At 46.0% G+C, this 20,018-nt stretch overlaps 1 protein-coding gene and 1 pseudogene across 1 annotated transcript in view; both read left to right on the forward strand.

The window, feature by feature from the left end:
- Positions 1–20,018, forward strand: part of RHPN2 (rhophilin Rho GTPase binding protein 2) — a 58,660-nt gene that overhangs the window by 5,175 nt on the left and 33,467 nt on the right. The window contains exon 2 of the mRNA XM_036834258.1: positions 7,669–7,784. Coding sequence (XP_036690153.1) covers positions 7,669–7,784 — 116 coding nt within the window. The remainder of the gene's footprint in view (positions 1–7,668; positions 7,785–20,018) is intronic.
- On the forward strand, positions 4,093–4,912 carry LOC118885552 (annotated as a pseudogene).

The following is a 20,018-nucleotide window of genomic DNA, read 5'->3' on the forward strand; positions in this document are numbered from 1 at the left end:
AGGTGCAGCTCAGCCAGACTGAGTGTCTGACAGAGCTGGCAGCAAGGGGTGCCAGCTGGGGACAAGGTCTCCCGCCTGTAGCGCCAGAAACAGGGAGAGATGCAGGTCCTTCTGGCCTTGCTAGTCAGACCCACGGAGTTCGCTAGGGCCATATGCCTTAGAAAATCCTGTTTCGATTGGATTCTAAGAGGAGAAAAAGGCAGGTGATCCAAAACTACAACTTCAGAAGTAATTTCTTTTTCTCCAGTATTATTGTATTAGAAAAGTAACATAAATTGTTGTAAAAAAGGGTAATAACAGAAATGTACAAAATCACACACACATACCATCCCCCCCCCACCAAGGACTGTAAACTAGTGGTGAGTACATCCTACCAGTTGAAATAAACGGGTCATCAGTTGGGTCTGAAAATACATTTGTCTCTTAGAAATTTTGGTGATTGTAAATCTTTGTAGAGTGGCACACACTTTGTACACACACAGTAGGTGTCTGTAAAGATTTGTAGAAGTGACTGAAGGGAGCCGGTTCATATTGTGGCCCCCTACCCCCATGTGAATGGATGGGGACGCCAGAGGGAGGCACCTGGCGGAGATCCTGGAAGGGCAGGAGACCTCTTTACAAGTGCCAAATTCATGTTTTAATTTTTATGGACACGGAAAAGGTAGATTCTGTTCATGCAAACTGCCCTGAATCTCCAGCATGGTGAAAAGTTAAATTAGATGTGTTTTTGTGTATTGCAGGGTATTATTGCATGCTATTTCTGTGCTTTCTGGTTGACAGCTTCTGTCTAACTCATAAACAAACAATTCTGTTTTCCAGAGCTAGGTGGTTGAGTGAGGGGTTGCATGACTAGGAAGGAAGGCAGAGAAAATATCTCCGTGCTGGAGAGGCAGCAAAAAACACCCCACTCTTCCATGCCCTGCGTGAGGGTCTCTAGCCAGAGGACCCTGCGCGGTCACTCTCACTCAGTCTTACTCCTGACCTAGAGACTCCAAGTTCACGCTGTGCCCTCAATTTGCTGGAGACACATCTACATGTGTGGGCTTTAACTTAGGCTGTGTGGAAGAAAGGCCCTCACTGGTTCTTGGGGTGGAGGGGAGCCAGGCGCCAGGCACTGCCTAGAGCAGGTCCCCCCCACCCCCTGCTGCGGAGGAAAGACCGCTCCCTACCCTGTGTCTGCCTTCCCAGTGGCCTGGCCTATCTGCCTTTTCACTGTCAGTCTCTGCGTGTTGTAGGTCAAGTAGCCTTTCCTGTCTTCCAAATCCACTGACTCCGGTCTTTGCCTAGTTGCTGCTCTTAAATACTTGTTTCCCAGCTGAACAACGTAACTATACCCTCAGGGCCTGTGCGTGTATATTAACAAATAGAGTTTTCACTCTGGGTGAACTTATTCTACTTAGGACTTTCTTGGTTGTGGTTACCAGAAGATCGAATCCCCAGTGGTTTAGGCAGATGAACACACCATGGTACATTCCTACAATGGAATTCAACTCAGCAATTAAAAGGAGCAAACCACTGATAAGTACAACATGGATGAATCTCAAAGCATACTATTGAGCAAAATAAGCCAGACACAAAAGCATACATGCCCTATGATTCCATTTATATGACGTTCTAGAACAGGCAAAAGTCTACGGTGATAGAAATCAGAGTCTTGGTTGCCTTGGGGGGTAATGAGAATGGTCTATATTCTGATTGGAATAGTGGTTACATAGGTATACACATTTATCCAAACTCATTGAGCTATGTACTTAAAAATCTATGTATTTCATTATGTGTAAATTATACCTCAATTTTTAAAAAATGGCTTAGGCAAGAAAGGGAATGCATTTGGCTCCTGTAACTGAGAAGCCCAGAGGAATGGCTTCAGGCCTGGCTTGATCTAGGGCTCAAATGCTGCCACCAAAACTCAGTTTCTCAGCTCTGCTCCCCCTAGGTTGGCTTCATTTGGGGGGAGACACTACCCCCACAGTGGTAACGTGGCTGCAGCTGCCCAGTCTCACATCCTCCTAAGTTCAAGGCTGATGGGGAGAAATGAAGGCCCCTCCTGATGGGCTCTGTTGTCCTATGTCAGCTGCTCACCCTGAATCGAACTCAGGGCTGGGGCCTTTGGTTTTCCAATGAGCCAGGCATGAATCAGATGTCCTTCCCCTTGGAAAGGAGGTGTGGGAGCATGAATTTACAACCCCTGACCGCTATGGGCTGTGAGGTGGGAGAGTGGGACGTGGGTCACTGTGGCCGAAAGATATGCACTGATGCTGGGCAGCCCTCAGCCAGGAAGCACGTAAGGGGTGTCTGGGGGTTGACGGGCGAGCTGTCCCCGCGTTCCCACACATTCCTGCTGCTCAGGCTCATCTCAGAGTGGCAGGAAGGACGTGGGCTCAAGTCCCCCTCCCACCCTTACTGCCTCTAGCATCTTGAGTAGCTCACTTACCCTCCAAGCCTCAGAACTGTGGGGTCCGAGATGCCATACCAGAGTCCACGTGGGCTGACTGACAACGTGGGAGACCCCACTAAGCTGGTGAGGAAGCTGAGCTTTACTCAGTACTTGCTTTTCTTGGGTGTTGGCAGTCGGACCATCTTTCCACATCTGGAGACTGACGCCAATGCCTAAACCTTAGGCTGGTCAGGTAACTGACAGACTCTGTGTAGTGGACAGACTCCCAACTTCACTGTAAGACTTGTGGACAGTGACCCTAGAGGCAAGGACAGTTCATTTGTTCCCCCCAAACCCCTCCCCACTTCCCAGGCCAGGCAGGCGTGACAGGTGCTGCCTCGGTCCTGGGCACAAACCCTCAGTTCAGTTTGGAGCAGCTCTACATCCTGTTGTGAACCAATTAAGAACTAAGGTATGGCTGAGGACTGTGGGTCCCCACTAGCAGAGAACCCCTGGCAGGGGCCAGTGGGCAGCTAGCAGTCTCTGATGATGCCAGGGGGTCTTTTGGACAGTCTCGCCCAGATTCATCTCTCAGGGCTCTGGGAAGTTTCCAAACAGCCCTGCGGGCGTTTCTGGTGTTTCCAACAGGTCTGGCATTCCTACCTGTCAGTAAGAAGTAATGTAGTTTGGGGTCCAATTACTCAGTCAAATCTAATCCTAAGCATTCCTATGTCTTATCTGGAAACTTGACCCTACATCTGTGGGCTGGTTAGGGTGTAGTGATTCCAGGCCAGCCAGAAGTTGGGTGAAGTATGGGAGCAGGAAAAAGTTCTTATCCGTGAGCTGGAATGGCTGCTTAATCTTAGGTCTGGGAATGTATGTAAAGGAATTAGTTATTAAGGCTTCTCTGTAAAATAGAACACAGCCTTGGTGAACCATGTAATTTTAAGTCAGATTGAGCCATCCCTTCATAGTAATTTTAGGACGTGGAAAGGAAAGAGACTGGCAATTATTTTAGCCCTCTACTAAAGACATTTTAATCTTAGATCTGAAAAGAGAGAATTAGTTTTCTGATTTTTGTTTTAAATCAGGGATCATTTAATGGTTTGAAAGATGTTAATGTTAAGACTGTTCCAACTCAGATTCTGAATATCTGTGTAATTTGAATTTGGGCGGCTGCATGGGGGACAGGTGGGTGGCCACCTGCTGGGATGGAAGAGTGAAAAATCTTTGTGGAAGGAGAGATGTAACTTATTTCTGACCCTCTAGTCTAAAGGCCACTGATATGGGAATCCCTGAGAAGGTTGGGGCTGCGGAGAACCCATTTCTTCTTCCTTGGGGTCAAGGCCATGGATGTGGCTTGGGCAGAGGTGTGGGAGGCTAGGTGTTGCGGAGCTGTGATGGCAGTGACCAAGGCAGTGACGCAGAGAGAAAGGGCAGTCCCCTCACCAAATACTGCCCACCAGCCACTCCCAGGGTGTGATTACAAGCCCGTCAGTGGGCGGAACCGAAAGATAAGCTTCAGAAAGGAATGGAGTGTTCCCTCAGATCCCTGGGCTTCTACCTGCTGTGGTGGGAAAAACACTATTAGGTTAAAAGGAAATTTTTTGAATCACTTTGCTGTACACCTGAAACTAACACAATATTGTAAATCAATTATACTTTAATTTAAAAAAAAAAAAAAGCTTTTCCGCCCGCTCCCCCTTCCCCCCGAGCGCCGCTCCGGCTGCACCATGCTCGCTCTGAGCCCCGCGCTCCTACTAAGCTAGTGCCACCGATGTCTCCCTCCATCATGATCATCTACCGGGACCTCATCAGCCATGGTGAGATGTTCTCTGACATCTACAAGATCCGGGAGGTCGCGGACGGGCTGTGTCTGGAGGTGGAGGGGAATATGGTCAGTAGGACAGAGGGTAACATTGATGACTCACTCATTGGTGGAAATGCCTCCGCTGAAGGCCCCGAGGGCGAAGGTACCGACTGCACAGTAATCACTGGTGTGGATGTTGTCATGAACCATCACTTGCAGGAAACCAGCTTCACAGAAGAAGCCTACAAGAAGTGCATCAAAGATTACATGAAGTTAATCAAAGGGCAGCTTGAAGAACAGAGACCAGAAAGAGTAAAACCTTTTATGACAGGGACTGAAGAACAAATCAAGCACATCCTTGCTAATTTCAAAAAAAAACGATCAGTTCTTTATTGGTGAAAACATGAATCCAGATAGCACGGCTGCTCTGCTGGACTACCGTGAGGATGGTGTGACCCCATATATGATTTTCTTTAAGGATGGTCTAGAAATGGAAAAATGTCAATAGATTTGGCTGTTTGGATCTGTCACCTGCTCGTCATAACTGGCTGGCTGCTGCTGTTTGTCCACACAACACCAGGACTTAGACAATGGGACTGATGTCATCTTGAGCTCTTTGTTTTGATGTTGATTTGTTTGGAGCGGAGGCATTGTTTTTGAGGAAAAAAAAAAAAACATGTCATGTAGGTTGTCTAAAAATAAAATGCGTTTAAACTCAATTGAGAGAATGCCTCTTAGTTTAATAGGTAATATCGAAATCCATCCTGTGTAGCCTTCCTGGAGAAGCTAGAACCTGGTTGTAGACCACTACTAGAAAGCGTAAGACCATCTTCAGATAACTTCCACAGTGAAAACCACTTCCGGGACTTGGAATATAAACAAGAATCAACAGTAATTCAGTTGAAGTAAAGGGAAAGACCATGCTCATAGCAGTGCCAACATTTGAAGTGGATTTCTTACACATTTCATCACCTACAAATGGAAGTAGTTAACTCTGGAAGAAATTGCCAAAAGAATAAAAAGAGACTAACACAGTTGGAAGAAAAAAAAAAAAAAAAGGATGGGAATTCCCTGGCGGTCCAGTGGTTAGGACTTGGTGCTTTCGCTGTGGTGGCCCAGGTTCGGTCCCTGGTGGGGAATAAGATCCCGCAAGCCGCACAGCTTAAAAAAAAAAAAGGAAACTCTTTTTCTGATCTTAAACTTTTCACAATGAAACATTGATTTTGGAAACTCTTTTTCTGATCTTAAACTTTTCACAATGAAACATTGATTGTAATCTAAATACCCCAGGAAATAATGGACAGAGAACACAGACAATTCACTGAAAAAGCCATTCAAGTGATCAATGATATATGAAAAAAATGTTTATCTTCACTAATAATCCTTGCAAATTGGGAGCATGGGATACCTGTTTTTTGCATATCAATTTGGCAAAGATTGAAAATAATACTTTCAACTCAACAGTAAAAAATAACCCAATTTAAAAATGGGCAAGGAGGGAATTCCCTGGCGGTCTAGTGGTTAAGACTCTGTGCTTCCACTGCAGGGGCAAGGGTTCGATCCCTGGTTGGGGAACTAAGATCTCGCATGCCCTGTGATGTGGCAAAAAAAAAAAAAAAAAAATTGGGCAAGGAATCTGAATTGATCTTTCTCCAAAGATACACAAATGGCCAATAAGCACATGAAAGGATGTTTAACCATCTTTGGTTTAGCCACCATTAACCATCAGGGAAATGCAAATCAAAACCACAGTGAGATACCACACATCCTAGGTTGGCTCTAATAAAGACAGTAACAAGTATTGATGAGGATAGGGGTAAATTGGAACCCTCGTCTACTGTTGGTGGGAATGTAAAATATTATAGCCGCTTTGGGAAATAGTTTGACCTCAAATGGTTAAACATAGAATTAACCATATGACACAGTAGTTCCACTCCTCCTAGATCTATAGCCAAGAGAAGAAAGGAAAACATACATCCACGTAAAAACTTACACACAAATAAGCAGCCCTATTCATAAGAGCCAAAAAGTGAAAACACCCTCAAATGTCCATCAACTGATGAATGGATAAATGAATGTTCGTATTGATTGAAGTGTTAGGGACAAAAAGGAGTGAAGTACTGATATGTGCTACACCACGGAAGAACCTTGAAAACATTATGCTGAGTGAAAGGAGCCCATCACAAAAGACTGTATTCTGTATGATTCCACTTAAGTGAAATGTCCAGAATAAGCAAGTCTGTACAGACAGAAATTATCAATAGATTCATGGTTGCCTAATGCTATCGGGGAGAAGGGACAGGAAATAGAGAGTACCTTTCTTTGCTGGAGGGTAATTGGGCTGGTGCTTAGGGGGAGGAGGGGGCTTAAAGAGGTTAGACGCCCTGTTACTCAGTCCTAGAAATATATCTTAAAGGAAAAACTTGAGGTTTACAAAGATTCATGTTTACAGATATGCATCAAATAATTATAGATAATAGCAGATACTTGGAAACAATCTAACTGTCCGACTATAAGGAAATGGTAAATCCTAAAAAAAGGCAACATTATGCAATTATTAAAATCATGGTTTTGAGGAGCACTTCATAACAAAGGAAATTTTCATGATAGAGTGTTAAGTGAGAAAACATGATAGCCTATGCGTGCCACTGTGCAGAAAAGGGTTAACATGGCAGACCTGAGGCTGCTTTCCTTAGGAAGACCTGCTTGCAAGGTTGGCCCCTGCCTGGTCCCTGGGCGCCTGGCTCTTGGAGTGTTCCTTTCATCCCCTAAGTGATGAAGTTGGCTCCCTGTGTCTAAACTAATGGCGAAAACCATGTGGTTTACAATGAACACCTGCTTTCCTTTTGGCAGCCTGGAATTTTGGTATGTGCTAGGCAGAAGCTGCCTTTGTGATCAGCCCCTAATAAAAACCGTGAATTTGATTTTCTAATGGGCCAACCTGGGCAGTGACACTGCATGCGTGTTGCTGCATTTTTGTTGCTGGGGGAAGAGTGTGCTTTGTGTGACCCCTCATAGGACGGAGAACGCATAAGGAAGCCTGCACATGGATTCCTCCAGACTCTACCTCTTTTTCCCTATGATCCAGCTATGTATCTTTATTTACTAAACTGCTGTCATACATCTTAGCCGTGAGTGCAACTGTATGCTGAGTCCTGTGAAACTCCAGACATGGGGCTGGTCTGGGGAACTCCCTACACAGCCGCTAATGTGGAAAGTAACAATATGCATATATTGTAAAATAGGTGGGCAGGAAAGAAACCAATCACAGTGGCTGTTTTGGAGTTGTGTTATTAGGACTGACTTTTCTTTTTTTATATTTTTCGTATTTTATATATTTTCCATGTTGGAAAATATATAAAATATATTACTTTTACTTTCAGAAAAAATGAGTTTTTAAAACATTTTCTGTTGTATTAGACGTTTGTCATCATTTTTAGAGTGGCTGACCTCTGAAGGGGCATCTCTTGTTTTCCCTCAGGGTTGCAATCCCCTCGCACAGACTGGCCGGAGCAAACTGCAGAATCAGAGGGCTGCCTTGAACCAGCAGATCCTGAAAGCCGTGCGGATGAGAACGGGAGCGGAGAACCTTCTGAAGTAGGTGTCTGCTGGCTCTACCACCTTGGCTGGGAGCCTGGACTCTCCTGAGGCCTGTCCATCTATTTCCTAAACTCCCAGGCCTGCCCACCTTCCTCTCAGCTCTTGGTTTTAGCTTTGAGTTTCCTCCTCATTTCTGGCACCTGGAGCAGGCCCTGTCTCGCCTAGTGCTTGGTTGTGTCAAAGAGAAGTATTTTACACAGCCTGTCTGTGTGTTTGGGATAGAAGGGTGATGGAGGAAGTCCAATTATCTGATTCCTGTTTGTTTTCCCTGCTTTCTTTGGGACCTGTTTTCTCTACTGCATAGCACTATGCCTGATCTAGAATCACTGCTTGCTAAATATTTGTTGAATGTATAAAGAAAAGAAAGGCAACACAACATTGTAAATCAACTATACTTCAGTTAAAAAAATTAGATTTGAAAAAATAAAAAGTTAAAAAAAAAAGAAAGAAAGAAAGAAAAGGAAGGCAGAAAGGAGGGAATAGGAGCCTTTCAATTGCCAGTGTCCATCTTTAATGAGAGGGGCCCAGTACAGCTCTGGACTCTTGGGGCACTCATTATTATGCTCTGATGGTAACATAGTTACTTATCAAGCATAGAACTCAGAGAGGCCTTACCTGTAGGCAGCTCTAAGCCCTCCCCACACCCTTCAGTGCAATGCAAGATGATGTGGCAGCTTCCTCTTGTTTACAAAGAGTTCAAACTTCTTCTTCAGCGTTCTAGGAGTGACTCTTGCCAGCCCCATGCTGCCTTCTGCACTGGGTATGGAGGCAAGCAGTATGCCTGCTGCCCGGCTAAGTGAGACAGATGCTTCCTGGAGCCTCAGAAAGACATGTGGAGTGTTTGCTGGGACCTGGAACCTGGAAACCTGGCAGGATGTGGATAATGGGTGTTCCCAGTAGGTCTGCTTCACTGTTGGAGGCCTTAGGGAGCCCCGAGGCTGATTGGAGGCTGTTGGGAAAAACAAATACACCAAACCAGGTGGATTGGTAAAAGAGCCACAAGACTCTGGTGGTCACATATATGTACGAATAGTGTGATCTGCTCTTCCATATGGGCCTCTCACCCGAGCACTCAGTAAAGACAAGAGGAGGGTTTCTCACCATGAACTAGGAGTAAATTCATTTCTGAATCGCTCTGTATTTGTTGGTTAGGAAAGATCTCTGAGGTATGAAATGGGAGGAAAGAAAGATGCAGGACAGCATGCCCTGCATATGTGTTTTAAAAATACGTGCATATGCTTTTGTGTATGCATAGACTTTTTCCAAAAGGGGCGAAGAAACAGCTGTTAGTAGAGTGGGCTCTTGGGAGCAAGACCAGGGTTGGGTGGGTAGACGTGATTCCTTCTTGTCACTTTATCCTTTCAGTGTTTGAATGTTCTTTTAACAAAGTGCGTGGATTACTTTCATGCTTTTTTTTTTTTTTTAAAGCCTTTTTAAAATTTTTATTTATTTATTTATGGCTGTGTTGGGTCTTCGTTTCTGTGTGAGGGCTTTCTCTAGTTGCGGCAAGCGGGGGCCACTCTTCATCGCGGCGCGCGGGCCTCTCACTATCGCGGCCTCTCTTGTTGTGGAGCACAGGCTCCAGACGCGCAGGCTCAGTAATTGTGGCTCACGGGCCCAGTTGCTCTGCGGCATGTGGGATCCTCCCAGGCCAGGGCTCGAACCCGTGCCCCCTGCATTGGCAGGCGGATTCTCAACCACTGCGCCACCAGGGAAGCCCCCACTTTCATGCATTTTTATTGTGAAATACTGCAAAGGCCTAGAAGAATAATATAAGCAACCCACTGCCCCTGGGTCAGGAACAACAGTGCTGTGCCTGTGTTGGTTTTGTTGCTCATGGACTAGCAAGTCCTGGGGTGGCCAAGTGTCTGGGAACCTCTCCTCCAGCTACTTCTGTAACAGGGTGGAAGGGAGGCTGTTCCTGGAGCTGACTGGGGAAAATACGGTAACATTCCACCTTTTGAAACGACTGACCGTGTCCCTGTCCCCAGAGAAGTCTGGACCTGGGAGTTGTCAGGTCTGCTGCACAGCGGGCCTCAGTGGCCAGTGCAGCTTGAGAGAGGCCTCCGATTTTGTTTGTTGGTGGTTTTTTTTTGGCTGCGTTGGGTCTTCGTTGCTGCGTGCGGGCTTTCTCTAGTTGTGGCGAGCGGGGCTACTCTTTGTTGCGTTGCGCGGGCTTCTCATTGCGGTGGCTTCTCTCATTGTGGAGCACGGGCTTTATGCGTGTGGGCTTTAGTAGTTGCAGCACGTCGGCTCAGTAGTTTCGGCGTGTGGGCTTAGTCATTGCAGCGGGCAGGCTCTAGGGTGCGTGGGCTTCGGTAGTTGTGGTGCATGGGCTCAGTAGTTATGGCTTGTGGGCTCTAGAACTCAGGCCCAGTAGTTGTGGCACATGGGCTTAGTTGCTCCATGGCATGTAGGATCCTCCCAGACCAGGGATCAAACCCGTGTCCCCTGCACTGGCAGGCGGATTCTTAAGCACTGCGCCACCAGGGAAGTCCAAACCCCCGATTTTGGGAAGGCCTGACGTGTGCTGAGCTTGCTGTGCTGAGGAGGCTGCAGGTGTGGTCCCTTTGGTGTGTTTTGTGGCCTTGGATTTTGGTTGACACCTTGCCAGGCCAGCTGTGCGGCCGAGGGGGCAGGTGGGCAGCCCTGACCCTGTACCTGTCCATTCACACAACAAATGGATTTACTGAGCACCTACTAAGCGGCAGGCCGTGTCTGAGATGTGAGAGGATAAGGCCCCAAGCAATTCAGACGAGGCCCTGCTTTCCTGATGCTTAATCTCTCGTAGGGGAAACCGAAATACACAAGCAAACAAATCCAGTCACGTCAGGAGGTGATGTTTTCTAGGGCACCGATGAAAGGGAAATGTGATAGAGGCTGACGCAGTGTGATGCGGCCTTGGAGACGGAGGGTGGTCAGGGAGGCCCCCTCTGGCCAGGGCACTTGGCGTTGCTAAGGCGGGGCCTAGGGCGGTTTTGTCTGTCTTGCTCTGTTAATGACACCAGCAAACAGCCTCTCTGAGGCTCATTGTCCTGTCGGCAGTTGTTGAGCTGGCGGGGTGGGGGTGGGGTGAGGTTGTTAATGATTCTTGCAGTGACCTAAAAGCTCAAAGTGCCCCTCTCTGGGGAATGTTGTCAGAGGAAACCCTAGAGGTATTTATTAATCTGACTTAACCGGCACCAACGGTTTCCGAAAACAAATAGCGCGTGTAGCCGAGCCCAGCTCTGGCCCGTGAGTTTCTCTGGGCGGCCGATTAGGTGATTGTCCCTGCCAGCAAAGGGTAGTTTCAGTCATAAACCGGGCCCTGCCGTCCTGTCTGTCTGTTTTCAGGTTCCTAAATGTCCTACCGTTGCTCCCTGATAAAGGCAGAGCAGTTGGAATGTTTGGGGGAGTGGGCGTTTGGGAAAATGTCCCCCCGGATGCAGGAACGTGGGGATCCCAGTCCTTACCTGCATCGGTGAGGGAGCTTTGAGTCTGGGCCGGTGCCCTGAGGAGCTTGGTTTTCTACCCCTTCAAGGCCTTCTTCTCTGATCCATATTGGCCAAGAGTCCATGAGCTTCCTGGAGTCTGATTAGGAAGATATCAGATATTTTAAATGTGCTTTTTTAAGCTAAGCAAGGATAATATTCTCTCTCTTTTCCTAGCTCCCTTCCCTCCCTTGAGAAAAGCTGGGGTAGAAACGTGGTGATGTTTCTCAAAAACAGATGGCCTCTGTGAAATTTAAAGCAAGTTGCCACATAGTTCAATTTTAACTAACTGGGTCTTTGAACAAGGGTGGGTCATTCAACATCTCTGGGCTTCAGGTTCCCTTCTCGGGGCCAGGTGCGCATGGAAAAGAGTGAAGGGGGCTGGGACTGGTGCTGTGATGCGATAGGGAGTGGTGGGGACTGCAGTAAAGAGCAGAGCATATGCTCTCTGGAGGGGGCAACTACAGTGTGGCCCATATGGGGGGCAGGGCCAGGGTTGCCAGATCTTCAGTTTCGCTTTGTTTTGTTTTTTTCAGGAGAAGAGAGAGATCTGACTTTTGTCCCCTTTTTTATCTTCTGATAGTTGAATTTTAAAATATTGGCAACTAATTCAAGGGGGAAGAAATAACACCCTGAGAATCAAGTGAGCAAGTCCCATGGACCTCCAGTTTGCGACTTCTGGACCAGAGGGTCATGAAGTTCTGGGACAGGGGAGCCCTGGGGTGATTTGGGCCGTATGAGAGTGACTTGAGGTTAATGACTGCTCACACTATCAGTTCTGAGCGGGGCTGGTGTCTGGGCAGTGGGGTGTACGAGCCAAAGCCTTGGGGGCCTGCACCAACTCTGAGGCCTGCCTTTCTACACTGAGAGATGGGCTGGAAGCAGGTGTCCTGCCAGACCGGCTGATCTGCTGCCTTAGCCAGGTGGCCACATGAGGGCACTGGGCAATACTTGCTCTAGCTTTCCTGAATCCCTGGCAGAGCAGGATTTGGGGTCAGACAGATTAAGGGCAAACTGTTCCAGTAATGTCTGTGAAGCTGGTACAAGCCTGTGTTGCCTGTCAACAAGTCTGTTCCTGGAGAGACAATTTTACTAAAAGACTTGGGAGAAAAATTACACTAAAATAAATGGAGATACATGGGTCAGAATGCAGATTCATGTACATCTTTAAGACAAAACATGGGGATGTTAGAGAAATTTTGGACTTGGGGCAAAGAAACCATACATCCCATGGGGTGTCTATGGTGGAAAAGGTCTCAGAGGCGCCAACTTGAGGGACATGCCTGGATGTTGTCAGTGGCCTCAGGAAATCATTGACTGTGGCCTTCTTTTTCCTGTTCACATATGGTGGCTTGATCACTCAGAGTAAGTTGGACACCTTTTCATTCTTTTTTTCTTTTTTTAAAGTTTTTTTTTTTTTTAAATAAATTTATTTATTTATTTTTGGCTGCGTTGGGTCTTCGTTGCTGCGCACGGGCTTTCCCTAGTTGCAACGAGCAGGGGCTTCTTGTTGCAGAGCACGGGCTCTAAGCGTGTGGGCTTCAGTAGTTGTGGCATGCAGGCTCAGTAGTTGTGGCTCACGGGCTCTAGAGCGCAGGCTCAGCGGTTGTGGCGCATGGGCTTAGTTGCTCCACGGCATGTGGGATCTTCCCAGACCAGGGCTCGAACCTGTGTCCCCTGCGTTGGCAGGCAGATTCTTAACCACTGCACCACGAGGGAAGTCCCACCTTTTCATTCTTGACTTTTGCAGTGTGTGTATGCTCTTTAGGAAAAACCCGAGGGAGTCTGCCTCTCCTTAGTGGTCCAGGCCAGAAGGAGGCTGTGGAGAACGTGGGCAGGGAGACCCTGGGCAGGAAAGGGCTGAAACACCCTTCTGCCTCATCCTGGTTGGTCTCAGGGCCTCTTTTGGCTGTAACATCAGTTATCAGACCACAGGGGTTTCAGAGTAGAAGCACACCCAAGTGAAAGCTGAGAAAACCCATGTTCTTCCAAAAAGGCCCCTAGAAGGGATTCATTTTCACCCAGAAAGGCAGCCCAGGTGCAGAGCACCAGTACTGAGGAGCCCGAGGTTCTGGTCTTCATCCCTGTTTTGGGCCAGCTCTTCCCCCAGCTGGGGCATGGGGGAACTGGGCACACCCACCATGTTGAACAGGTGGCACCTCATTCGAGAAGCCCCCTTCCACCAGTGAATCCGTGAAAAATCATGACCTGTACTAGGAACAGCGCACGTTCTGGGGTTCATTTCTGAATCAGCGTTGCACCCTAAGGTCAGCATTGTGGAAACCCACCCTGAGAGCCCCACCTGGCTACCAACTTTTTCCGGAGTGACGCATGACTCACGTGAAGAGGTCCATGTCCAAAGAGCAGGTCATTGATTTGTTGCAAATCCTAAATCTCAAATTGTTGCCAAGTCTAGAAGAAGTAGCAGATCCATATATAGAGGTGGGAAAATCAAGAGTTGGCATATTTGGAGGTTCTCCAGGTATTTGGGTGGGGGTCTTAGGGCCTAAATTGTCATATTTAAGCTGGACCCATTCTGTTGCTGAGAATGAATCACACCCCCCCATACCGCAAACCCCCAGCCCCATCCCCGACTCACACACCATTGCTTCTAGAGAGTGGTTTTTACTCTGCCCTTTGTTCTTTCATCAACTGAAATTGAAAGCCTCCACCATGTGGAAAGGACAATGTCAGGTTCCAAGAGAAATACAGAGAAATAGTAGGCAAAGGTCTTGGCCCTCCAGGAGTTACAACTGTTTGTCTTGCCTCACTCTAACATGTATTTGAGGCACCCTGACACACTCGTACAGCATGTAAGATTAAAACAGGAACGAGTGAGGATATGGGGGCAGGAGGAAGAAGATTAAAAGGGATTTAGCTGGAAGTAAGGCTAGTACACGCTACAAGGTCTTATATCCTCTGTTAGATGTGGGCCATGTTTGTCTCCGAGTTTTCCGGCAGGCAGTAAGAAGGGAATGTGACCTGGAACACATTTCATACCCATTAGCTGGAAGCAGACCATTTGCTAAGAAGAAGTTGTTCACAATACTGAGGGCTGGGAGAATTTCCTCCCTTGTACCATCGTAGACTTTATCAGCTAGTGAATCAGTCATGTTCTCAATAACATCTCTGTAGCTCAGGTTTTACAAGGGGCAGATTGTGAACCACGGTGTGTAATGAAATCAATTCAGTGGGTTGCTGTGGTATAATAAAAAATAAACATTTGGTCTTTGTGCCTGGTTCCTGGCACAGTGAGCCTAAAACCCTTGGAACCTCCTGCATGTCTTTTGTATGCTAATGCGATGACACCTGATGGGGGTAGGGGGCCTTCAGGAGGGGGAGCTATTTGCCAGAGTGACCAAGCCTGTTTAGAGGGTTGGAACTTTCAGCCTCACCCCTGGACTTCTGGGAAAGAGAGAGGGGCTGGAGATTGAGTTCAATCACCAGTACCCAGTGACTTAATCGGTTATGCCCCGGTAATGAAGTAATGAAACCTCCGTTAAACCCCTAAGTGATGGGGAACTTCCAGGTTGGAGAACACATGGAGGGGCAGGGAAGGAGGCCTGTCTGGAGAGGGGATGGTGCCTCCTCGCCCTCCTCGGCCTGTGGATCTCTTCCATCTGGCTGTTCCTGAGCTGTATCCTTTAAAAATAAACCCCAGTAAATGGAAGTAAAATGTTTTCCTGAGTTTTGTGGGTCATTCTAGTGAATTATTGAAACTGAGAAGGGGGTTGTGGGAACCTCTGATTTGTAGCTGGTTGGTCAGAAGTTCAGGTGCCCTCCCCCTGCCCCCACCTGCTTGCAACTGACTCCCGAAGTGGGAGCAGCCTTGTGTCACTGAGCCCTTAACCTGTGGGGTCTCTTCTAACTCTGGGAGTTGGTGTCAGAATTGAATTGAATTGTTGGGCACCCAGTTGGTGTCAGAGAATCAGAAATGGAGAGTTTCAAACATTATTGTTTTTAAAAGAGAAGTTATTAGAGTTCGAACAGAATATATTGGAGAGCATCACATGTATGGCAGAGTATGGTTTTGTGAGACTTTTGTTTTTGGGGGCGGGAGGTGTATGTGTGTACTGTGCTGTGATATAAATGCATTGCTTTTTTTTTTTAATTAATTAATTTATTTATTTAGTTTGGCTGTGTTGGGTCTTAGTTTCTGTGTGAGGGCTTTCTCCAGTTGCGGCGAGCAGGGGCCACTCTTCATCGCGGTGCGCGGGCCTCTCTCTGTCGCGGCCTCTCCCGTTGCGGAGCACAGGCTCCAGATGCGCAGGCTCAGTAGTTGTGGCCCACGGGCCTAGCTGCTCCGCGGCATGTGGGATCTTCCCGGACCAGGGCACGAACCCGTGTCCCCTGCATTGGCAGGCGGACTCCCAACCACTGCACCACCAGGGAAGCCCTAAATGCATTTCTTACTGGTGATCGTGTCCTTCTCCAAAAAAAATTCCCAAACCAGTGACATTCACCAACTGAGCTTCCAATATCTCATTGCCTGGCTGGGGAGTCCAAATGTGCATGTGTGAAAACTTACTGGGCAGTGAGAGGGCAAGTGCCATCCTATCTGCAGCCGGGTCACAACTGCTCTTTCTGAGGGGGCATAAGCTTGTTGGTTGGTCATGGAGAACGAGCTGAAGCAAGGGAGGGGGAGAGAGGGAGAAGGGAATATATATGCACCACGGAGAGAAACTGATGGGCCCAAATATGTGCAAGGCGGGGAAAGCCCCAGGGGAGAGGGCCAACTGCAGGGGAAGTGGTTTAGCGCTTTGCTCTCTGGAGGAAAGGTGGCCAGGTGGTGAGCAAAGCCGGCCAATGACAGGTAGATGGATTTTCATCAGCTGAGGAGGAGGAGGTGGTCAGGTACTGTCTCTCTGGCTGGCTGGAGCTCTTGGCTGGTGACCCTTGCCTGGTGACCCATTTCACGGATGAGGACAGTTCTGGTACCTGGCCTGAGCCATGGCTGAGGACTTGCCAGAATGGTTCAAGGAAATGTGCTCAGCAAGACCTGGCTTAGAACTAGGTTGTTATTGCCACGGTTGTTTTCGCAGTGACTCCCAATCTGTAGAATGAGTTAGCACCTGTAAGGTCTTCGAGTAGGTGGCAGAACCCCTGCTTTGAGAATTTGGGTAAAGTTTGTTCCTCCATCCTGCTTAACACTATTCTCTTCTATGGATATAGCACATTTTGCTTATCCATTTGCCAGTTAGATATCTGGATTCTTTCTACTTTTGGGGCTATTAGGAATAATGCTACTATAAATATTCACACTCATGTCTTGGTTTGGACATATGTTTTCATTTCTTTCATATAGATTCCTAGGAGTGCAATTACTTGGTTGTATGGTAAGTTTATGTTTTAACATTTTTTGAAACTACCCAGCTGTTTTCCCAAGTGGCTATGTCATTTACATTCAGCAGTGCAGGAGGGTTCTAGTTTCTCTATACATCCTCATTAACACTTGTTATTGTTTGTTTTCTTTATCATAGCCAATCTAGTAGTTGTGTATTGGTATCTTATTATGGTTTTAACACGCGTTTCCCTATTGACTAAAGACTTCGAGCATCTTTTCATGTGCACATATTAGCCATTCATAGAACTTCTTTAGTAAAATGTTTATTCAAATCTTTTGCCCATTTTACGAATTCAGTAAAGTTGCAGGATACAAAATCAAAATACAGAAATCAATTGCATTTCTATACACCAATAATAAACTATCAGAAAGATAAATTAAGAAAACAATCCCAACACCCATACAGCATTGGTGGGTCTATAAGTTGGTACAGCCACTATGGAAAACAGTATTGAGATTCCTCAAAAAATTAAGAGTAGAATTGCCACATGACCTACGTACTCCACTTCTGGATATTTATCTGAAGAACACAAAAACACTAATTTGAAAAATATATGTACCCCTATGTTCATTGCAGCATTATTTACAATAGCCAAGATATGGAAACAACCTAAGTGTCCATCAATGGATGAATGGATAAAGAAAATGTGATACACACACACACACACACACACACACACCATGGAATATTACTTAGCCATAAAAAAGAATGAAATCTTGCCATTTGTAGCAACATGGATGGACCTTGAGGGCATTATGCTAAGTGAAATAAGTCAGACAAAGACAAATACTATGTGATCTCACTTATATGTGGAATCTAAAACAAAACAAACAAAAACTCCTAGGGACTTACCTCGTGGTCCAGTGGCTGAGACTCCATGCTCCCAATTCAGGGGGCCTGGGTTCGATCCCTGGTCAGGGAACTGGATCCCACATGCCACAACTAGGAGTTTGCATGCCACAACTAAAGATCCTGCATGCCGCAATTAAGAGATCCTGCATGCCCCAACTGAGACCTGGCACAGCCAGATAAATAAATAAATATTTTAAAAAATAATTTAAAAAAACCCAAACCAAACAAAAACCCCCAAGCTCATAGATACAGAGAACAGATGGGTGGTTGCCAGGGGTGGAGGCTGCAGGGGAGATGAAATGGGTGAATGTGGTCAAAAGGTACAAATTTCCAGTTATAAAATAAGTCATGGGAATGTGATGTACAGCATGGTGACTATGGTTAATAATACTGTATTGTATGTTTGAAAGTTGCTAAGAGAGTAGATCTTAAAAGTTCTCATCACAAGAAAAAAAATTCTGTAACTAAGTATGGTAACAGATGGCAAATAGACTTATTGTGGTGATCATTTTGAAAATATACAAATATAGAATTATTATGTTGTGCACCTGAAACTAATATAATGTTGTATGTCAATTATAATCAACTTAAAAAAATCTTTTGCCCATTAAAAAAAATTGAGTGGTCTTTTTGTTATTTAATTAACAGAACTCTTTATATATTCTGGATACAGATTCTTTATCAGATATATAATTTGCAAATATTTTCTCCCAGTCTGGCTTTTTTCATTGTTTTTTTAGATGGTATCTTCTGAAGCACAGAAGTTTTTAAATTTGATGAGTCCAGTTAATCGATTTCTTTTTTTTTTATGTGCAGTTTATTTTTATTTATTTTTTATTTTTTTTGGCTGCGTTGGGTCTTAGTTGCTGTGCACGGGCTTTCTCTAGTTGTGGCGAGTGGGGGCTACTCTTTGTTGTGGTGTGTGGGCTTCTCATTGCGGTGGCTTGTCTTGTTGCGGGGCATGGGCTCTAGGCATGCGGGCTTCAGTAGTTGCAGCACACAGGCTCAGTAGTAGCGGCATGGAGGCCCTAGAGTGCGCGGGCTTCAGTAGTTGCAGCACGTGGGCTCAGTAGTTGTGGCACATGGGCTTTAGGGCACACGGGCTTCAGTAGTTGTGGCACATGGGCTCAGTAGTTGTGGCTCACGGGCTCTAGAGCACAGGCTCAGTAGTTGCGGCACACGGGCTTAGCTGTTCCACAGCATGTGGGATCTTCCCGGAGCAGAGATTGAACCTGTGTCCCCTGCATTGGCAAGTGGATTCTTAACCACTGCGCCACCAGGGAAGTCCTCAGTTTCTTCTTTTATGGATTGTGCTTTTGGTGTGTAGCTAAGAATACTTTGTCAAACTCAAGGTCATGAAGATTTTCTTCTAGAAGTTTTGGAGTTTTTGCTCTTTTACTGAGGTCTCTGATCCATTTTGACTTAATATTTGGTTTGGTGCAAAATTTAGATTGAGATTTATTTTTTGCCTATTGTGCAGAAAAGAGTTATCATAGCCGGCCTGAGATGGCTATCCTTAGAAAGCCCTGCTTGCAAGGTTGGTGTTTGGCTGGTATCTGGAAACTTAGATTTCAGAAGAGTTCCCACCATTCCCAGAACTGATAAGAGGAGCTCACTATACTTAAACTATTTGCACAAACAATGTGGTTTATACTGAATACCCGCTTTCCTTCTAGGAGTTTTGAATTTTGGAACATGCTAGGCAGAGGTGTCTACCTGACCGGCCCCCAGTAAATACCCCAATGAGCTTCCTTGGAAGATAGCATTTTCACATGCGTTGTCACAACTCTTTGCTGAAGGAATTAAGCATGTCCTGTGTGACTCCTTTGGGAGAGAGGACGCTTAGCGCCTGTGCCTGGTTTCCTTCAGACTTCACCCCGTGCACCTTTCCCTTACCTGATTTTGCTTTGTGTCCTTTTGCTGTAATAAATCAGAGCAATGCGTACAACTATATCCTGAGTCCTGCAAGTCCTCCTAGTAAATCACTGAACCTGGCGGTGGTCTTGGGGACACTGACCTGCCTAGGGATGTCCAATTGCTTCAGCATCATTTGTCAGAAAGACTTTTTCCCCCTTGAATTTTCTTGTCACCTTTGTCAAAAGCAACTCACCATAAATATAAGGATTTATTTCTGGATTCTGTTCTGTTCCATTGCCTTTCCTTATGCCAATACCACATCTTGATTACTGAGGCTTTATAGTAAGTTTTAAAATCAGATAGCATAAATCCTCTAACTTTGTTCTTTTTCAAACTTCTTTGGCCCTTCTAGGCCCTTTGCATTTCCATATAAATTTTAGGCTCAGTTTGTCAATTTCTACTAAAAAGCTTACTAGCGTTTTGATTGGAATTTCTTTGAATTGATAGATCAATTGGAGAGAATTGACGTCTTGACAATAGTGAGTCTTCCAATCCATAAACATGGAATGTTTCTCCATTAAATATCGCAGCAATGTTTTGAAGTTTTCAGTGTACAAGTCTTGTGCTTCTTTTCTTAATTTTATTCCTAAGTATTTTGATCTTTCTGATACTATTTTGAGTGAAATTTTCTTAATTTCATTTCAAGA

The sequence above is a fragment of the Balaenoptera musculus genome, chromosome 19, assembly GCF_009873245.2.
Source record: "Balaenoptera musculus isolate JJ_BM4_2016_0621 chromosome 19, mBalMus1.pri.v3, whole genome shotgun sequence".
NCBI lineage: Eukaryota > Metazoa > Chordata > Mammalia > Artiodactyla > Balaenopteridae > Balaenoptera > Balaenoptera musculus.